This window comes from Tenrec ecaudatus, chromosome 6 (assembly GCF_050624435.1).
Source record: "Tenrec ecaudatus isolate mTenEca1 chromosome 6, mTenEca1.hap1, whole genome shotgun sequence".
In the NCBI taxonomy this organism is placed as follows: domain Eukaryota; kingdom Metazoa; phylum Chordata; class Mammalia; order Afrosoricida; family Tenrecidae; genus Tenrec; species Tenrec ecaudatus.
In genome coordinates, this window is record NC_134535.1 from 152,691,971 (window position 1) to 152,710,503 (window position 18,533).

An 18,533-nucleotide genomic window follows, 5' to 3' on the forward strand; every position below is an offset into this window, starting at 1 on the left:
TTTGATCTCCTGACTGCTGTGTTCAGGCAGTGATGGGGAAGCCAAGCGAGACACGATTGTTGACGACTTCAGCCTTTTCTCCATTATCACGATGCTACCTATTGGTCCAGTTGTGAGGACTTTGGTCCTCTTGACATTGAGTTGGAATCCCCATGAAAGGCTACAACCCTTGATCTTCATCAGCAAGTGCTCCCAGCCACTCTCAGCAAGCAAGGTTGTGCCATCTGCATGTCCCAGGGTGTTCATAAGCCTTCCTCCATTCCTGATTCCACTTTCTTCTTCATATAATCCAGCTTCTCTGATGATTTCTCAAGATACAAATTGAGTGACTATGACCGGAAAACACAACCCTGACGCACACCTTTCCTGATTTTAGACCACGTAGCATTCCCTGGTTCTGTTTGCATAGCTGCCTCTTGATGCGCGGACAAGTTCTTCATGAGCACAAAGCAGTATTAGGCATGCCCATTCTTCTCAAGGTGATCCACAGTTTCTTATGGTCCACACATTCAAATGCCTCGCCATAGCTATTAAAACACAAGTGCCTTGGCATAGTTAATAAAACACAAGAAAACATCTTTCTGGTTGTCTCTGTTTTGATCCAAGATCTACCTGACATCAGCAACGATATTACCCTTGGTTTCAAGGCCTCTTCTGAATCTGGCCTGAACTTCGGGCAACTCCTGTCAAGGGCCTGTTGCAACGGTTATGGGATATCATGTGGCAGTAAAATGACAATCTGATACACCTACCATAGGGGACAATGTAACATCTTATCATTTGATCTCCCTTTTGACCCATTTTAAAGCTGTTTCAGTTTTTGGGTTTTTTTTTAAGTAAGGGGAAATACATGTGGATTAAGTCCCTGGTGAATCCGCTCTGACCATGAACCAGGGGTGTGAACAGCCTTGCTAACACAGCCTTGCCGTGTTAGGTTAAAATTTAGCACCTTATCATTTGATCTCCTTTATGATCTATTCAAATTTGTTCTGATTTTAAAAAATATTTTCTGCTTTCTTTCGATTGAAGTTTTATCTGTTCTATTTGTTATGCTTGTTAGTTTAGTTGGCTTGTTTTTAATGCTTGTCTGTATATGAAATCCAAGATAGGCAAACCCACAGAGACAGTCACTGGATTCCTTCCTTAGGAGTCAGGCAGGGGAGGATGAAGGGAAAGGGGGAGCTAATGAGTACAAGAAGAAAATGTTCTAAAACTGACGGTGGTGATGATCGTACAACTCCTCTTGATGTGAAAGAAGGAGTGAATTATAAACTACAGAGAACTGTTGGGGGGGGAGCAGGGTGAACCTTGAAAATAGTATGCTAAGTGAAAGAATTCGGTCACAAAAGGCCACATACAGTGTGAATGGTGCAAAGCAGGCAGATGAAGAGAAACAGAGAATAGATCAATGGTTGTCAGGGAAGGGAGAGCGGAAGAGTCCAATCCTCCTTATTACAAACAGACATGAGATTGCTTTGTGGGGTAATGAAAATATTCTAAAATTAGGTATTGGTGATGACGGCACAATCCTGTGAAAGTCTATGTATATTTAAGAAATCCCACCAAGTTGTACTCCTTGAAAGGTGGCATTTGGTATGTGAATTATCTCTCTAAAAAACTTTTACTAAATAAAGACTTATAAAAATATCTCGGCATTATAACTATTAAAAAATCTGTGACAGATGGACAAAAACTCAAGACAACAAAGGATAATAAAATGCCTTATTTATTAGTAAGTATGGTTGTGGAAAAAATGGATATCATTGCTGATGTTGGACTGACCTTGGCTGAAAGCAGAGAATACCAGAAAAATATTTCCTTGGGTCTTATTGACAATGCAAAGGCATTCAGTTGTGTGGATCGTAACAGATTACAGATAACATTAGAAAGATTGGGAATTTCAGATGCCTGGTTTAAAGTCAGTGTGTGTGTGTGTGTGTGTGTGTGTGTGTGTTGTATCTTTCACTATACTTATCTGATCTCTATGCTGCTCAGGTGACTTGAGAAACTAGACTATCTGAAGAACACGGCATCAGGATTGCAGAAAGACCGAACAGCCTGGGATGTGCAGATGACGCAACCTTGCTTATTGAAGCAAAGACAGCTTGCAGCACTTACTTATGCCGATCAAAGAATACAAGCCTTCAGTATGATTTTCACCTCAACAGAAAGAAAACAAAAATCCTTACATTAAACCCCAAAGCAGCATTGTGATAAACAGATGATGTTGTCAAGGACTTCATTTTATTTGGATCAACAATGCCCACAGAAAGCGGATGACACATCGCACTGGGCGGATCTACTGCAGAAGGCTTGTGTGCATAAAGAATCCAAAAGTCACTTTGATGACTAAGGTGCGCCTCACGAAAACCATGGTATTTTCTTTTCTTTTTAAAAAAAATTTCTTTGGAAAACCATGGCATTTTCAATGGCCTCATATGCATGCAAAGTGGGACAATGAAAAGGGAAAACCAAAGAATTGATGTACAAAAAATTATGAGCTGATACCAAGGGCTCAAGTAGAAAGAAAATGTTTTGAAAATGATGATGGCAACAAATGTACAAATGGGCTTGACACAATGGATGTATATATGGATTGTGATGAGAGATGTACAAGACCCCAATAAAATGATTTTTTTTAAATGAGTGTGGCAAGACTTCAACTCATGTGCTTGGGCTATATTGTCAAGAAAGATCACTCCCTGGAAAAGAGCATCATGCTTGGGAGAGTAGAGGATCAGCAATAAGAGGAAGACTCTTAAGGAGCTGGATTGACACAGTGGCTGCAACAATGGGCTGAAATCCAGCAAGGAGACTGAGGATGGGGCAGGATGGACCAGGGAGAGTTTGCCTCTGTTGTATACAGGGTTGATATGAGTTGGGACCAACGACCAACAGGATTATATTTGTATAAATTATCTTTTCTGGTTTCTATTTCAGTTATGATCTACATAATAAATACATTATTTTTTTAAAACTGCTACATGTCTCAGATTTATGTATATGTATACGTTGTAAATAAGGTTGAGACCAGAGACTCTATTTGCACCTCTGTCTAGCCTCACTTCCTTATTTCTCTTCCTGGCCAAGGCTGAAACGGCCACTTGCATTCTTAATCCTTGATGCTTTCAAGGATTGCCTTTACCTGAATCCACGGTCCATGTTCATGGAAGCAGAAATAACTAAATCCAATAATGTACTGCATTGGGCAAATATGCTGCTCTAGGCCTCTTTAAACTGGAGACCTTTGGGACATGTTATCAGGAGGAACTGGTCCCTGGAAAAGGACATCATGCTTGGTAGAGTAGTCAGTGACAAAGAGGAAGACCCTTGATGTGATGGATTGACACATGATTGCAAGAGCGGGCTCAAACATCAACAATTGTGGGGATGGCGCAGGGTGTTTCGTTCAGTTGTCTGTAAGGTGACTAGGAGTTGGAACTGACTTGACAACATCCAACAACACAAGTAATATTTCTAATCTATTCCTTCTTCCTGCTTCTTTCCGAGCCTGGCTCCATCACTCCTCTTTTCTGAGCCTCTCCTCATTGGCTTCCTTTTATGTGTAAACAATATGTACAGTTTAAAATTCAGACAAGAAATAATTCCCTTACCGGTGTCCCTCCAATCCTGGTCACATAGTGGATTATGAATTGGGCTGCTACCTACGAGGTCAGCAGTTCCAAACGACCAAGTGAGAAAGAAGAGGCTTTCTGCTCCCATACAGCTTGACAACCCAGAGGGCTGTCCTGCGGGGTCACTATGAGACAGAATCAACCCAACGGCAGGGAGTTTGGAATTCTGAGTGCTCCTCTAGCCGCTGCTTCCTTCCAGTGAAACTTCTATCGAACGAATAATCTGTAAAATGAGGAGCTGAGACCAAGGGCTCAAGTAGAAAGCAAATGTTTTGAGAATGATGATGGCAGCAAATGTGCAAATGTGCTTGACACAGTGGATGGATGTATGGATTTTGATAAGAATTGTATGAGCTCCCAATAAAATAATTAAAAAGAAAAGAAAGAATAATCTACTTGTTTCTATATTTTAAACTCTGTTTACCCTTCAACTGAGTATTCTACTAAGTATTCTACTGAACTAGCTCTGGATAAGGTCAGCCCTTGACCTTCTAGGTCCCAGAGGGCATTTCAGTCACCTAATTTGGCTTGCCCTACCTTGAGATCAATGACACCAGTGACTCCTGGCTCTCCCCTGCCTTTCTGTCCCCTCTTTCAGGATGCTCTTTCTCAGTGGTGTTTACCCTTCCACTTCCTTGTTCTTTCCCTCATTCTACTCTTACAAATTCTCCCAATCCCGTGATTTCAAACACCACTAGTCTCTGATTACTCCCCAAATCTCTGAGATCCCTTTATTACCTCTTTAACCTCCCTCCTTTTTTGTCGGATAGAAATTTCTGTGTCAAACATCCAAAATCTAATTGATTGTCTTCCCTCATTAAACTTATCTCTTCTCCTTCACTCTCTAGATGCATGGATGCCACCATCATAATCCCAGTGTCTGAGTCAGAAAGCGAGGAGATCACTTAGACTAATCATTCTTGACCTCCGCCTGCATCCCCAAGTCCCATCACTTTGGTTTTCTAAACAGATCCTAAATCTAACCTCACATTCCATGTGCACTGCTATTCCTCTAATTCAGCATCCATGATTCCCTACCCAGACGACTAAGAAGCCTCCTTCATAGTTGCCCTTATCTGACTCTCGTAGTTCTTCAATCTGGGCTTCAAAAGTATTTTTTGGACATGGTCTTTCTAACAAGAAAGTCTAATCACCTGGTCAACATTCCTTTTTTACAACCCATCAACAGTCTTTCACAATTTGGGTAGACCTATCCTTCTGTGTCCTCAGAGTATTCACTTAGCAGCTCAACCTCCAGTCATACACAGCTATCTGTATTTCCCTGAGCGTGTCAGCTGATGCTGCTGGGTAAGCGTTGGACTGCTAACCAGAAGGTTGGTGGTTCAAATGCAACAGCCATTCTGTGGGAGAAAGGTGAGGCTATCTGTTCCTATAAACCTTGAGCTTCAGCAATCCTATGTAGATTGCTATGAAGCAGAATCCACTCAATGGCAGTGAGTTGGAATTTCTTTCATTCTTCTTTTTTAAAAAAATCATTTTATTGGGGACTCATACAACTCTTATCACAATCCATACATCCATCCATTGTGCCTTCCTTTCTTCTTTTGAGAGCACCTTGGGGTCTCTTATTTCAAGTCCTTTCTATGTGCTGTGTCCACCCAGAATGTTCTCCCTGCATCATTAGACCACAAACCCATTGCCATTCGAGTCCACTCTGACTCATAGAAACAGCTCCTAATGTGGCTCAGGTGTGGCTCCCTCTACCTAGTACTTCCTAAGTAGATGTAGTTGCTCCTGCTTCTATACATCCAGTGCGTACTTGTTTACCTCATTTTTATTGAAACTATGAATGCTTTTACTTTTTCTCCAAAAGTAATGAAGGCAGTTTACAAACATATGTGATATGCAACATGACAGTGTACATTTTAAGTTAAGGGAAACTACATAAATAAATAAAGGTTCAGCAGAGCTGGGAAAAGGTAGAGTTGATGATCCCCACAGCCGGCACCACTAGAAGCCAACATTGAAAAGAGAATGCTCATCTGTTGCAGAATTCACAGCATACAAACAACAAAGGCAAGCCAATTGCTCAAGGGAACTACAACTATTCTCAATACCAGGGCCTTCATAAATAATTTTTTTAATCGGTATTTTTAACAGCATCTAAAAAACAGCTGCAAGGAGTTTAATTGAGGCTTTTAAAGTGGCAATATTAAAAGCAAAAGACATGAAGAAGGGAGGAATTGCAATCATTTCACTATCTAGATCACTAGTCCCCCTTGATACAGGGGTGAAATTTAATTTACTTATTACTGTGTTATGGAGAAACGTTGGCAGAGCAAATTGGTTTTCCATTAAGCAAGTCACACACATTTGTTGCACAACATTGACTGCAGTCCCCGCAGTACAACAACACTTTGCCCACATCCTCCCTGTGCTTCCCAGTTCCAGCAGTCTTTCTTTCCTAGCCCTGCGGAGCCTTATCCCTGGGCCACTGCTGCCATGTGAGCTTATGGAGCTGATCGTTCCCAGGAGTCCTTACCTCCCTGGTGCCATTGTGTACCCTACGGGCCAGTCTACTGTTCGGCTGAGAGCAGAACCACTAGGGTGAATTCAGTTTCAGTTCGTGTCTAAGGGCCATAAACTTGGAGGTTCCACCAGTATCTCTCAGACTAGTAACCCTGATTTTTTTATTATTGACTTTTGTTGCCCGTTTTTCTCCTAGTCTCTCTAGCAACGATTACCGTGATCCCTTTCGGAGCTGTAGGCAGTGGTAGCCGGGTACCATCTTTCTCTTCTGGTCTTGGAGGCATGGAGACTGGGGTTCGTGTGGCCTATCAACTTTTGGGATGGATTCTTTTCATGGGCCTTTGAATTTTCTATTCTTTGTTAACAGACAGGGAAAAACAAAACGTTGCACCTTGGATGGTCATTCACAAGCTTTTAAGACCTCAGTCACTATTCACCAAATCAGGAAGTAGCACATGGTGTTGTTGGATGATGGGAGGCCACTTGACTTTGGTGTCCCCTGAGACTGTAACTCCGAGGTACCAGACCGAGTAACTCTATTGGGATGAGTTGTAGTCCTTTAACAATCTCCCTTAAGTATTCGTTTGGCCAAGTAAATTTTAAAAGAAAGACTAAGTATCGGTGTAATACTTTCAAGCAAATGGCTAGAGAAAGATGATTGGTGCCATTAATCTTACCTTAACAAAGAATTGATTTTCATAAATATCACATGCCACGGGCTATGCTTGTTCTTAGGGGAACAAACATGAAATGACTCAGTCCCTGTCCTCCAGAGTCTACAGAGCATAGCACAACAGCGGGTGCATGGTAAGAAGTGATAAATCACATTCACCAAACCCACGAGAGATAAAATAAGGTGACCTTAAAGAAGTGGTTTGTTTTTGGTCTTTTTTTAAAAGAAGGCAAAAATATTGCTTTATTAATCACATCGTTGACTTGCTTTAATGAATTATAGCAATAGATAGATTATGGTGTCACTTTGGGGCTGGCAAAATAACCGTTTATTTGAAATCTGTACGGTCACAGGTAAGAAGCCATAGGAAATAGATCTGGCCCACTCCCTAGTATGTGTTCCTTTCATTGAAAATTGATGGAAGAGATTGAAATTTACCACATAGGATGAGACATCCTACCTCTAGAAATCCCTTTTGCTTGGGATCCATATGGTTCAGAGGGATATAGGTGTCGTCGGTCTCCTGGCAAACCACCATTGCATGCCTCTGACTAAACGTTCCACGGCCAACATCCTGGCCACTTAGGCGAACATTGAAACCTGAAGGAAGGAAGAGAGGGGGGAAACCCAGGTCAGCATGAATGATCTCATAAAAAGATATTTTTCTACTGAGTCACTTCTGACTCACATTGACCCTATAGAACAGTGTAGAACTTTACCAGAGTGTTTCCAAGGATCCAGTCTTCATGCAAGCAACTGGTGATTTCAAGCCAAAGACTTTTGGGTTAATAGTTGAACATTTAACCACCACACCACCAGGGCTCCTAATTTTAATGTAAAAAGTCAAAACCAAACCTACTGCCATCCAGTCCACTCTGACTCATTGTTACCCTATAGAGCAGAGTGGAAGTGCTCCTTTGGGTTTCTGAGGCTGTAGATCTTTAAAGGAGCAGAAAGCCTCATCTTTAACTCAAAGAGCTGCTGGTGTATTTGAATTGCTGACCTTATGAGGAGCAGTCCAACACATTATCCCCTATGCCAAAGGGCTTCTCATCTCAATATATGTTCTATAACTATTTTTTTAAACGTTTTATTAGGGGCTTCTTTACAAGAATGAACAGGCTCATCTTTTTCCCTGGAGAGGTTGGTGGTTTTAAACTGTAGACCTGGCAGTTAGCAGCCTTGCCCCTAGCCACCAGAGTTTCTAAATAAGGTATAGTGAACCTGAGTCATACACTATTCATGCTGAGGACTTTCCTGAGAATAATAGATTAACCTTATTTAAATAAACCTGTCCTATATTGAGAAGCTTGTAGGCAAGGTAAGCTTACATAAGCCTGGAACGCTAGCATTTGCCCTCCAACTTGTAACGAAAATTATCTTTCCAGTACGTCCAACACTGAGTTCTTTGTATCCTGAGTAGAACTGATCTATATGTAGCCAACTCTCTGATGAAAGTTGTCAACATGACCTATACTATGATCAGGAAAGAAAAGTTAACACATTTTAGAACTTCTCTAGCCAATGAAAGGACTCGAAATAAGGTAGTTACAACTTAGAAAACCACAGAGGTCAAGTACAATAAACATCATATGAAGCATTGCCTATCAGCTATGCAGCGACCCAGAAATGTCTTACCTTGAGCAAGTAGTGAGCCCAAGGCAAGAGCTTCTGCCGTGGCCCAGTCTACCTTTGTTCCATCCATCACTTTCTCCATTCTGGACTACACAATTGGGGACAAGGAAAAAAGAAGCCTTTAGGAGTCCACATCTTTTTCCACATTGAGTTCAAACCATTTAACCCAATAGAGGGAAGTTTCGAGACCATAAATTTGAATTTTAAAAGGGATGCACAGAAAGATATATTAGACCATGATAACAATTACATAAACATTAAAAGCAAGAAAAATCAACCTGAACTCCAGGTTACTGGTTACCACAGCAGCTGTGTAAGAGGAGATGGAATCAGGGAGATAAACATAGGGAATGGTAATTGTAATATTCAGTTAAGTTGGGTGTCAAGTAGACCATTTATGATGAGAGTTTCTATCCAAGCCCACTGCTACCAAGTTGATTCTGACTCACAGTCCCCCTGTGTAGGGTTTCCAGGACTGCGCATCTTTCCTACAGTGAAAACTTAAAACGGAAGTGAGTGCTTTAACAGAACCCAGAAGGAAATGTTTCTTAATTCAAGTTTAAGAAAAATGAAGCATTTGACTTGGGTGACCAATTGCCTCTGTTTGTTCCTGGCTCTCGAAGGTTAAGCACTGAAAGCCACATGTTTAAGAAAACCCTTCAGTTCCAGGCAAACCAAGACTATTGGTCATTTTACACTTAATATGAAACAAAACGTGTGACAATTTTTACTTAAATCTCTAAAGAATTATATTCTACTTAGAACTCAGAACTATCAAAACAGACACTTCTGTACTTTTACAGTATACATGTACTGTGTATTCTTAAAGAAAGATACGCAGAGGGAGGGAGGAAAGAGAGGGGAAGAGCGATGGCTAAAGACAGGAAGAAGGGAAGAGAAGGAGGAAAGAGGGGGAAGACAGAAAGAAGGAAAGGACGGGAGTAGACAGAATCTGAGCTGACTATCATCACAAACACGAGGATCCAATCCGAGAACCTAATGACCCCCAGCAGGTACCTGTCAAATGACTTAGCCAACCAAAGTGACCAGACCAACGTCAACCTCTTTGCTGAGCAGGAAGACAAAACCACAGAGATTCCAGTGTCCTCTGGCAAAGACCTACCTGAGCATACATCTTTAGAAGGTGACTGTGCATCTGGAGTTCCTCTGGTACCTCCACAGACTTTGCACCAATAAACCGCAGGAGATCTACGGGCATCCCGGTGCTCCAGGTCGTAATGCAAGCTTCAGGCTGGACCAGGCCCTGCCAGTGGGCCTGCAGGTGAGTGGCAGGTGGGCTATAGTGGGCCATGTTCGTTAAATGGTCATTTAACTTTGCATAGTAGGAGGCCTTTATCTTGGACACCTCCTCCTGGGTCATGAGGCCAGTGCCAATCAGATGCTCTGCATATGTGTCCGGGATGCTTTTTCGGGCTCTGTCCAAGAGAGAGGGAAGAAAAACCAATCTGCTCTGTGGACACCTCAGAGAGGAAGATGCCGCCCTCCTTAGAGGCGTTGCAGAGCATCGCTGCTACAAACAGGCACTGACAAGAACCGGCTTCCTCCAGGCAAGCAACAGAGAAAGCAAATGGGTCCTTATGAGCTTCTGTGTACCTCCAGGTAAAAATAACTAGAGAGAGTTTTCTATGGGTTGGAAAATTCTTTACCAGGATGGTCACCTACACGCTCCTTGATTTCAGAGAGCACGGATCGCAACATTCCCAGCACCTGTTTCTAGTGTCATGGCGAAACCTGTCACTCCATATTAATCCCCACTTGCACTTTAGAGCAACAATAACAACACCATTCCACACTCATGGAGTATTTTAAACTATAAAGACAGGCTAAATAAATTATCATACTCCATCCTCACAAACATGAGAGGTAGGCAGGGTAAGATTTCCAAAAATGGGCGGTGAGGGTCACCAGGTGATTGAACTGCTAAGTTCAGCATTCACGAAACGTATTTATCTTCCCAAGCCCTGCTCTTTCCATCCATGACCAGGAAGACTCGTAGCATGTCAGCAAGCTTATCCTCTGCTTTGACTTCCATCTACAAGTCAACAAAGTAGGGGATAAAGACCTATTTGCCTTCCAATATCTTAAAAAGCAACTTCCAAATTAGCATATTACCCGTCAGATTAACCTTCTGAAGGAGTGCGCTGTCCAACAGAAATGTAAGGCAAATCACATGTCATTTCATGACATACTTAACCAGCTGTATCATACTACAAAAAGGAATAGGTGGAATCATTGTTGGAAATATATTTCAAAATATTATTTTAACACAATGTACATAAAATATTGCCATTTCCATACCCAATCAATATAAAAATCATTTAAGAGGTCTTTCACATTCTTTCATTTTCATACTGTCTCTAAAATAAAGTGTGTCTATCACACTTACACCACATTCTCATTAGGACTAGATATAATTATAGTGTTCAAAAACCACAGCTGGTTAGTGGCTACTATACTGGACAGCGAAGTATTGACATTCATTAAAATTCCTCCTGTTACTTCTCTCCAAGGCCCAGAGTTGTTCCACGTGGACAGTTTGCAGACATGAGCCCTGGAGGCCGATTTCTGATGCTGTCAAAGCCACGCTAAGTGGCTTTGGGCTCGTACTTCAATCTTCCCTGGGCCTGCTAAAGAGAGGCTATTAAGTTACCCGTTCTCTATTTAATGAAGAGGTATGTCGAGTTGTAAAACCAGGAACTCTACTGAGACCCACAGGAGAACCAACCATTCCACTGGACCCAGATTGTCCTAACGTTAACATTGAATGCTTCCTGTCCCAGGAAACCCTGGTCCCAGGCCAACAGCTGGTCACGGTCCTGGAGAGCATCAAATAAAAAAAAATAATACTAATAGCAAGTACTGTGCGTGGATGGATGGCGAGGGCTAAACGAGAGACTTACAGTCGTACCTGATGATTTTGTACATGACCGGGTTGGTGAAAAAAGGCTCATCCAACTCATTGTGGCCCCACTGCCTGTAGCACAACAAATCAGTAATCACATCCCTGCGGAACTGGCGCTGGTATTCGAAAGCCAGACGCGTGGCTCGGACCACTTCCTCTGGGCTGTCTCCATTGACGTGGATGATGGCACAGCCGACAAGCTTCCCTAAGATAAACAAGGCCGAGTTGAGGGTTAACCAGACCCGCAAGCCCACCTCTTCTTTGCCCCATTGCTTGTGTGGGCAGGGCAGGCCATGTCTTCACAGGACCTTTGGGATGGTTGTCAAGAACCCAAACTTTAGAGTCCACCATCAAAAACGAGTTCAGGTCTCAGCTCTATGATTTACTGCGTGACCCTGAGAGAGTTATGGAAATATATTCAATCACAGTCTTCTCATCCACAAAACTGGGGCAATAGCTTGAGCTCTCTGGGGTGGCACATAAAGAATAAAGGGGATGATGCATAGAAGTTGTTTAACACTGCCCGGAAAATAAGAACAGAGGAAACAAGAAACCCAAACCCACTGCTATCTAGTTGGCTCCAAACGGGGTTTCCCAGGCTGCAAATCTTTATGGGAACAGATAGCCTCTTCATGCTCCCTTGGAATGGCTGGTGGGTTTGAACTGCTGACCTTTTAGTTAACAGTTCAGTGTTCACCTGACGGCACCACTGGGAACCCCTTGGGTACTTAATAGCTAATAGTTGGTTTTTTTCTTATATCTATTATATTAATAATAATATTGTATAATATATAGCATAGTATATCACGGAAGGTACATGATATGAGATAAATATGAGAAGAATTTTCTCCAAAAAGATCGAAAATGGTCGCCCAGTGTCTCGAGCAGACTAATCACAAAGGCTTTTCATACAGGCATCCAAGAGGCATCGGGTTCAGACTCGGGGCGTAAAAGCAGAATATCTCCTACCACCTAACGGTTCTTGTAACTGAGCCCTGACTTTGCTCACGTTAGAGCAAGTTGACTTCGATCCTTCACATCTTATTTCCCACCAAATGAATCATCCAAATTTAGTAGCTGAGTATGCCCTGGCTGACTTTGATCTGAGACAACACACGTTTGAATGCCTTGTAGACAACCTACTGTAGTGCTAATTGTATCGATCTTTGGTTTCTATCAGATTATTCAACTGACTACCTAATCAGTTTGAGATCGCAAACTCTCAGTTCCAATCTTTACTTATTTCTTTGGCTTTAAAAAACACACTCAGACGTCCCCAACCCCAGCCAGTCCTGGGGCTTTGGGGCTTGGCTCAAGGGGAGTCCCTCTCATGGGGGTGCAGTGAATGGTATGACCCTTTGCTGGGCAAGCCTGCACAGTAGGGTTTGCTGGGCCCCCCTAGGGTTTCCCATATGGGCTCTAATAAATTTTTTCCCTTTTGCTTAAAAGAAAAGAAAAAAACATACACACAGACTCTGAAAGGAATATCAAGTTGGCAACACTGAGGGAGTGTTCCGATGGGATCAGAGGTTTCTCTTCGAAGCCTCTGTGTGCTTCTGCAGCATCCACTGCTTCCGGTGTTACATACCGATATCGCTGCAGTATAGGGAAGACCTTCCTCTCTCTGCGGGAGTGGTATAGCCCAGCTGGTTATTGACAATCAAATGGACACTGCCACCAACTCGGAAGTGGGGGAGGTTGGAGAGCGTAAATGTTTCTGGAACAATCCCCTGACCACAGAAAGAAGCATCACCGTGAACCTAAATTATGGGTGAGGGGGGTACAAGGAAGAGAGGAAAATAAGAGATTAGGAAATTTAGGTTTTGCAATTGGAATAAATTGTTTGGAAAATGCTAAAATGGGGGAGAAAAATTTTAAACCAATCACTACTCTCCCGTCCTACATTTTGCTGATTATGGAATATTCTAGAATATATGTGCTGGCCTCAAAAGCCTCTCTCAGAGATGCTATCTCAGTTCTTTGCCTCTAACAGCTACCTTCAGTTGCTCCATCTGAAACGTACCATCACCTGTCCTCATCAATCAAACAAATGTTCTAGGATAGGTAGATGGACCACTGAGGCAGTCGACAAGACACAAAGGCAATAGCACACTGCACAAATCTTGACCTCTCTCCCTCTGCCTCAATCATCCTGGCTCCCTGAAAAGAGCATGCATGTATTGTGAATGCATCACCTCAGGCTCACTGGGTGAGGTGCACCCCAGGGAGATGGATGTGACAGCATAGACAAGGTCGTGTGGGAGACACATGCATCATCGATGAGTGAAAGAAGGAAGGCCTGAACGAAAATAATGATTCTTAGAGAATGTCTATAATGTGCCATTCTTACAGAATGTCTTGGGGAGTTGGGGGAAATAAAAAGGAGGAGGGGAGCGAGCAGGAGAAGCAAGCAAGCAAATCATGTGGAAACTGGAAATATTAGAAGAAACTATGAGCTCTGCGGATTTCACGCTACGAGGTGATCACTATAAACCACCCAGATGCTGAATTAAACAGGGAGATCAAAAGCACCCTAATTTAAGGCAACCATTGTGACTGTAATAAGAGGAGAAACAAAAGAATGAACTATGAATGAAGAACAGATACTTGGAGGCAGATTTTTTTTTTTAAATCCCATTGAGTACGTCCTTGAAAGAAACTGTCATTTTAAAAAAAGACTATTTTGGCTAAAAAAAAGTAAATAGTCCATTCCCTAAGAAAATGTTCCAGCTCACACCTTCTTGGGTCTGGTGAAACAGCAAAGCCACCTTCTCCCATTGCTTCTGTAAAGATGTGCAGCCCTGGCAACCCAGTAAGGCAGTGCTACTCTGTCCTACAGGGTTGCTGAGAATGGGAAACAGCTGGGCGACAATGGAGAGAGGTCTGACTGATGTCTCTGGGTGGTGCAACTGGTTAGCATACATGACAGGTAAGTCACAGGTGGGGGTTCAAGTCCACCCGAAGCCTTGAAAGAAATGCTGGGTGACACTCTTCCAGAAGGTTAGCCATTAAAATCCCTCTGATACACAGTTCTACTCTGATAACTTGGGGTCGCCATGAGCCTCCGCATTCTTGGCACTAAAGCTTGCATGTGTTGGTCATCGCACATTTGATTTTCCATCTTACTTCACGAAGGTAACCACTACACTCACTCCTGTGCAGCTCGGTGGGGAGAAGAGGCGACTGTGACACACAGAGAAGGTCACCATCGAGCATGCACTTGCGACAGGTCCAGGCCATGATAACCAGCGGACAGGCAGAAAGAGTAGTGGTAGAAATCACGTCAGCTGGGATTTTATCGGCTCCACAAGACAAGAAATATGGTTTACTTCTATTACCAATAGACAAGACTTTGATGACTACAGAGTGGCCACGGAAGGGGTGGGAACAGGAAGAAGTGAAGGGTGGGGTGGGGATGGGGACAAAAATAGAGGATTTAGCACACATATACATACACACACACACACGTGCGCGCCAAATAAAACTAAATAAAAAATTGTTTCATTAAAAAAAAAGTTGGTGAGGAGGGTGTAGAATGCCTGGTGGGGTCTGATCAAGTGCAATAGCCGAGAGAAAGTACTGCGAGCTGAATGAAGGTCGAACATGAGAGTGGGACAGGAGAAGCGTAAAAAGTAAAAGAACAAACTAGGAGGCAGAAGAGATTTATAGAGGTATAAATATAGGGATGCACACATGCAAATATATTAACATATAATGATAGGGATATAGGCCTATGTACATATATCTAAATGTTAAGTATCAAGGTAGTAGATGGGCATTGGGCCTCTACTCAAGTCCTTCCTCAATGTAAGAGCACTTTGTTCTAATACGAACCCAGTATTCTGTGATGCTCACCTTCCCAACACGATCGCTGAAGTCAAAATGGATATATAAGTTAATGGGTAAAGAAACCTGATGGTACCTGGTTATTAAAAGATATAGGTCTTGAGTTTTAAAAGCCTGAAGTTAAACAAGCAGTCATCTAGCAGAGACGTAACAAAGCCCACTTGGAAGAAGCACACCAGCCTGCGTGATCATGAGGTGGTGACGGGATCGGGTATCAGGCATCGGAAGACCCCAAACAAACAAATATATTGAAGCAAATGAGGCAGTTTGCAATTGAGACCCAAAGCTCATCTGAAGACAATTGGGCATCCCCTCACAGAAGGGTCACAAGGAAGGAGCGTGTCAGCCAGGGTGCAGCATATCACCCATGAAACACCCAACATTCCTCTACTTCAGCAGAACTGTATTAAAGGGTCACAACATCAGGAAGGCTGAGAACCACTGCTCTACTTCCTTACTCCCCCCCCTCACCCCTGCTATCATGACCCCAGTTTGACCTTACAAATCCTGCTGGGCTGGTGCATGTGCATTAGGCATTGGTACAGATAAGAGCTCTCGACACACGGAATCCAGGACAGATTAAACCCCTCAGAAACAGTAATAGGAGTAGCAATACCATGAGGGTAGGGGTAAGGGAGTGGGGGTGGTGTTGGGACAGTGGGGGAGAGAAACAGGGAACCGACTACAATGATTGACATATAACCCCCTCCCCCAGAGGGATAACAACAGAAGCATGGGTGAAAGGAAACAACGGACAGTGTAAGATATGAAAATAATAATGATTTGTAATTTATGAGGGGGTACACGGGAGGGAGGGGAAAAAAGAGGAGCTGATACCAAATGCTCAAGCAGAAAGAACATGTTTTGAAAATGATGATGGCAACATATGTATACATGTGTTTCATACAGTAGATGTACGGATTGTTATAAGAGCACCCAATAAAATGATTTATTTTTTAAAAATTCAGATTCTTTACCCCTCAGATCTAAACATTGGTGTGAGTGGCTAAAAAAGGAGGAAAACTAGAATGAAAGATAATTAACTAAAAAATAGTAATAATGATTGTATGTGGGAGCAGAAAGCAAAACATACACAGGCAGAGCAGGGCAAAGGACACTTGGATGACCGAGGAGAAAAAGGAGGGCAGTCGGTTTTCATTGCTTTAAAAGATAAGGTTATTTTCACCTCTGACTTCAGAAATCAATGTTTAAATCAAAATCAAACTTACTGCCATCGAGTGCAGTCCGACTCACAGTGACCCTACAGGTGGAGCTGCCTCGGGGGGTTTCCAAGACTGATTTGGACAGGAGTAGAAAGCCTCATCTTTGTCCACCGAGACACTGGTGGCTTTCAACTGCTGACCTCCTGGTTAGCAGCCCAGCCCGTAGCCACTACACCACCAGGGCTCTCAAGATTAAGCTCTGATTAACACACTGGGTAAAGACGAATGACTAAAATAGTTCAGGTGATCGTGAAATCAGTTATTAACTTTGAGAATGTCTGGCTCGGAATTTGAAGGTTCCTGGTTTGCAATAGTGTACCCTCATCTAGTCCAATAGTCATCTGCCTCCACGTTGATTTACTACACGTTTCTAGCCTGTGGAAAATGAACATGGATAGGCTAATGTTTCTCTTTTGCATACTTGGCAGAGTATTCTATTACCTTAAAATATATTGATTTCTGTTGGGTTTGAAGGCTCAGTCACTGATGGATACACAGATGGGCTGTTCCCCAGAGTGGTGAAAGGCTCCTATTGAAAGGAGACGATGTGACCCACTGTTCAACCCTCTATAGGATACTTGCCAAGCTACCAAAAAGTGGGAGTTGAGGGAGCCATCAGTTATTTGTCTTAATGTGAAAACCCCATTGTGACATAACAACAAACGGGCTCTATAGTTCGTGGCCTGGCTAGGCACGTGGCTATCCAGCAGTTTCTTGGGGGACATACTTTCAGAGCAGCTCTGGCATCTGACTTCTCAGCAGTGGCATGTATGCCAGTCAGCAACCCGGTAACCCAGTCAGAACTCAAGAAACAGACAGGCAAAACTCACAGCTCAGCCAATGGCTAGACATCCTACCTATCACTCTTGTTTGCAAAGGTGCCAGAATATTATTTTCCCAAACGCTCTCCTTCCAAACCTACCGACCCTGACCTTGGTCCTTGCTGACTTTCCTCACCTCTGGTCTGCTAGGGCAGGTACCTGTAAGCAAAGGACTTTGTCCCCTGGCTGAGCGGAACTGTCTGGGGAGTAGTCCCCATCCTGGCGAGACTGCTGCCTTCCGCGAGTTTTCCCCACAGCCACGGGGTTGACCGCCTCGAGGTGTGAGGGGTTAGGTAGCATTGTCACGTGCAGGGGATGGTGGGCCCCAAAGTCCAGGTCCACAGAGGAGGTCAGGTGAGACAGGACATCTCCGGTGGCTGAGATGTTCTCCGGAAATTCGCTTAAGCCTTGCATTTTGCGGAACATCAGCTGTTATGAATAGATATGAAAGAAATGAAATTTTAGCACATTAAGACTAGGGAAGAAGTGTTGCTGTTGTTGTTGTTTTAATCAGACAATCCAAAAAGAAAACCACTCAAAAGCTTTTATAACCATTATTACCAGGAGCACATCAAATCAACTGAGCTCATGGCAACCCCGTGTGTGTGTGTGTGGTGTGGTGTGTGTCTGTGTGTGTGTGTGTGTGTTTAGACTTTCACAACAGGGTCCACAAGGACAGATTTTTTGGCAAGTGGTTTATCAGGCCTTTCTTCCACAGTACTTCTGAGTAGGCTCGAACCTCCAACTTATCGGCTAGCAGCTGAGCATGCTAACCATTGGCGCCAAACAGAAAGAAACTCCTTATAATTATTATAAACACACATTATTTAAAGATAAACAGGAAATTATAACTAGATGCTCAATTGCATAGAATGTTTGGAGATCTTGAGAATGACGTCAAGTGAGACCATGAGAGAAATCTAAGAAAGCACACTGTTGTCGAGTCAACGCTGACTCATGTAAGACAGGGTAGAATTGCCCCCGATGGACTTCTGAGACTGGAAGTCTTTATGGGCATAGAAAGTCTCGTCTTTCTCCCACAGAGAAATCTAGCACGATGCAAATATTAAGTTACATGTGACTAGTAGTGTGCCAAAGAGTGTAAGAGCTTCATATTAATCTCATTCACGTTAGACACAAAAGTAATAGACTGAAAAAAAAAAGGTAAGCACTTCATATTTAAACTCATTTAGGCAGATAACGAAGCATCGGCTTAGCTCAAGCCAGATACGAAGGACTGTATCATCTAGTCCTCAGGGGACTTTTCTGTATTCATCATCACATTTC

At 42.9% G+C, this 18,533-nt stretch overlaps 1 protein-coding gene across 1 annotated transcript in view; it reads right to left on the reverse strand.

Annotated features, from left to right (window-relative positions):
• Positions 1–18,533, reverse strand: part of DHTKD1 (dehydrogenase E1 and transketolase domain containing 1) — a 67,321-nt gene that overhangs the window by 20,625 nt on the left and 28,163 nt on the right. Inside the window, exons 5-10 of the mRNA XM_075552382.1 lie at positions 17,406–17,675; positions 12,945–13,116; positions 11,363–11,561; positions 9,557–9,869; positions 8,437–8,521; positions 7,259–7,398 (exon numbers count right to left, since the gene is read on the reverse strand). Of these exons, the coding sequence (XP_075408497.1) occupies positions 7,259–7,398; positions 8,437–8,521; positions 9,557–9,869; positions 11,363–11,561; positions 12,945–13,116; positions 17,406–17,675 (1,179 nt within the window). The remainder of the gene's footprint in view (positions 1–7,258; positions 7,399–8,436; positions 8,522–9,556; positions 9,870–11,362; positions 11,562–12,944; positions 13,117–17,405; positions 17,676–18,533) is intronic.